The 687-nt window shown below is 44.0% G+C and overlaps 1 protein-coding gene across 1 annotated transcript in view; it reads left to right on the plus strand.

The window, feature by feature from the left end:
- Ahnak (AHNAK nucleoprotein) overlaps positions 1–687 on the plus strand; it is a 31,454-nt gene that overhangs the window by 25,913 nt on the left and 4,854 nt on the right. The window contains exon 8 of the mRNA XM_026781325.1: positions 1–681. Within this exon, the coding sequence (XP_026637126.1) occupies positions 1–681 (681 nt within the window). The remainder of the gene's footprint in view (positions 682–687) is intronic.

The raw sequence follows: 687 nt of genomic DNA on the forward strand, positions 1-687 counted from the left end.
GATGTGAATATTGAAGGTCCTGATGCAAAACTGAAGGGTCCTAAGTTCAAGATGCCAGAGATGAACATCAAGGCTCCCAAGATCTCCATGCCTGACATTGATTTGCACTTGAAAGGGCCTAAACTGAAGGGAGATGTGGATGCTTCCTTGCCTAAAATGGAAGGTGAACTAAAAGGCCCTGCTATTGATATAAAGGGTCCCAGTGTAGATATCGATACTCCTGACATCAATATTGATGGCCCAGAAGGGAAATTAAAGGGACCCAAATTTAAAATACCAGATATGCACATCAAAGCTCCCAAGATTTCCATGCCTGACTTTGACTTAAACCTTAAAGGACCCAAGGTAAAAGGAGATGTGGACCTTGCACTACCTAAGATGGAAGGTGATCTCAAAGGGCCAGAGATAGACATTGAGGGTCCTGAAGGAAAGCTCAAAGGTCCCAAATTTAAGATGCCAGATGTCCATTTTAAGACCCCTCAAATTTCAATGAGTGACATTGATTTGAACATGAAAGGACCTAAAATAAGGGGAGATTTGGACATAGAAGGGGATTTGAAAGGTCCCAAACTGGATGTCAAAGGCCCTAAACTGGACATCGACACTCCTGACATTGACATTCATGGTCCAGAAGGGAAGCTGAAGGGCCCCAAGTTCAAAATGCCTGATCTCCACCTCAAGGCACCC

The sequence above is a fragment of the Microtus ochrogaster genome, chromosome 8 (genome assembly GCF_000317375.1).
Source record: "Microtus ochrogaster isolate Prairie Vole_2 chromosome 8, MicOch1.0, whole genome shotgun sequence".
NCBI classification, from domain to species: Eukaryota; Metazoa; Chordata; class Mammalia; order Rodentia; family Cricetidae; genus Microtus; species Microtus ochrogaster.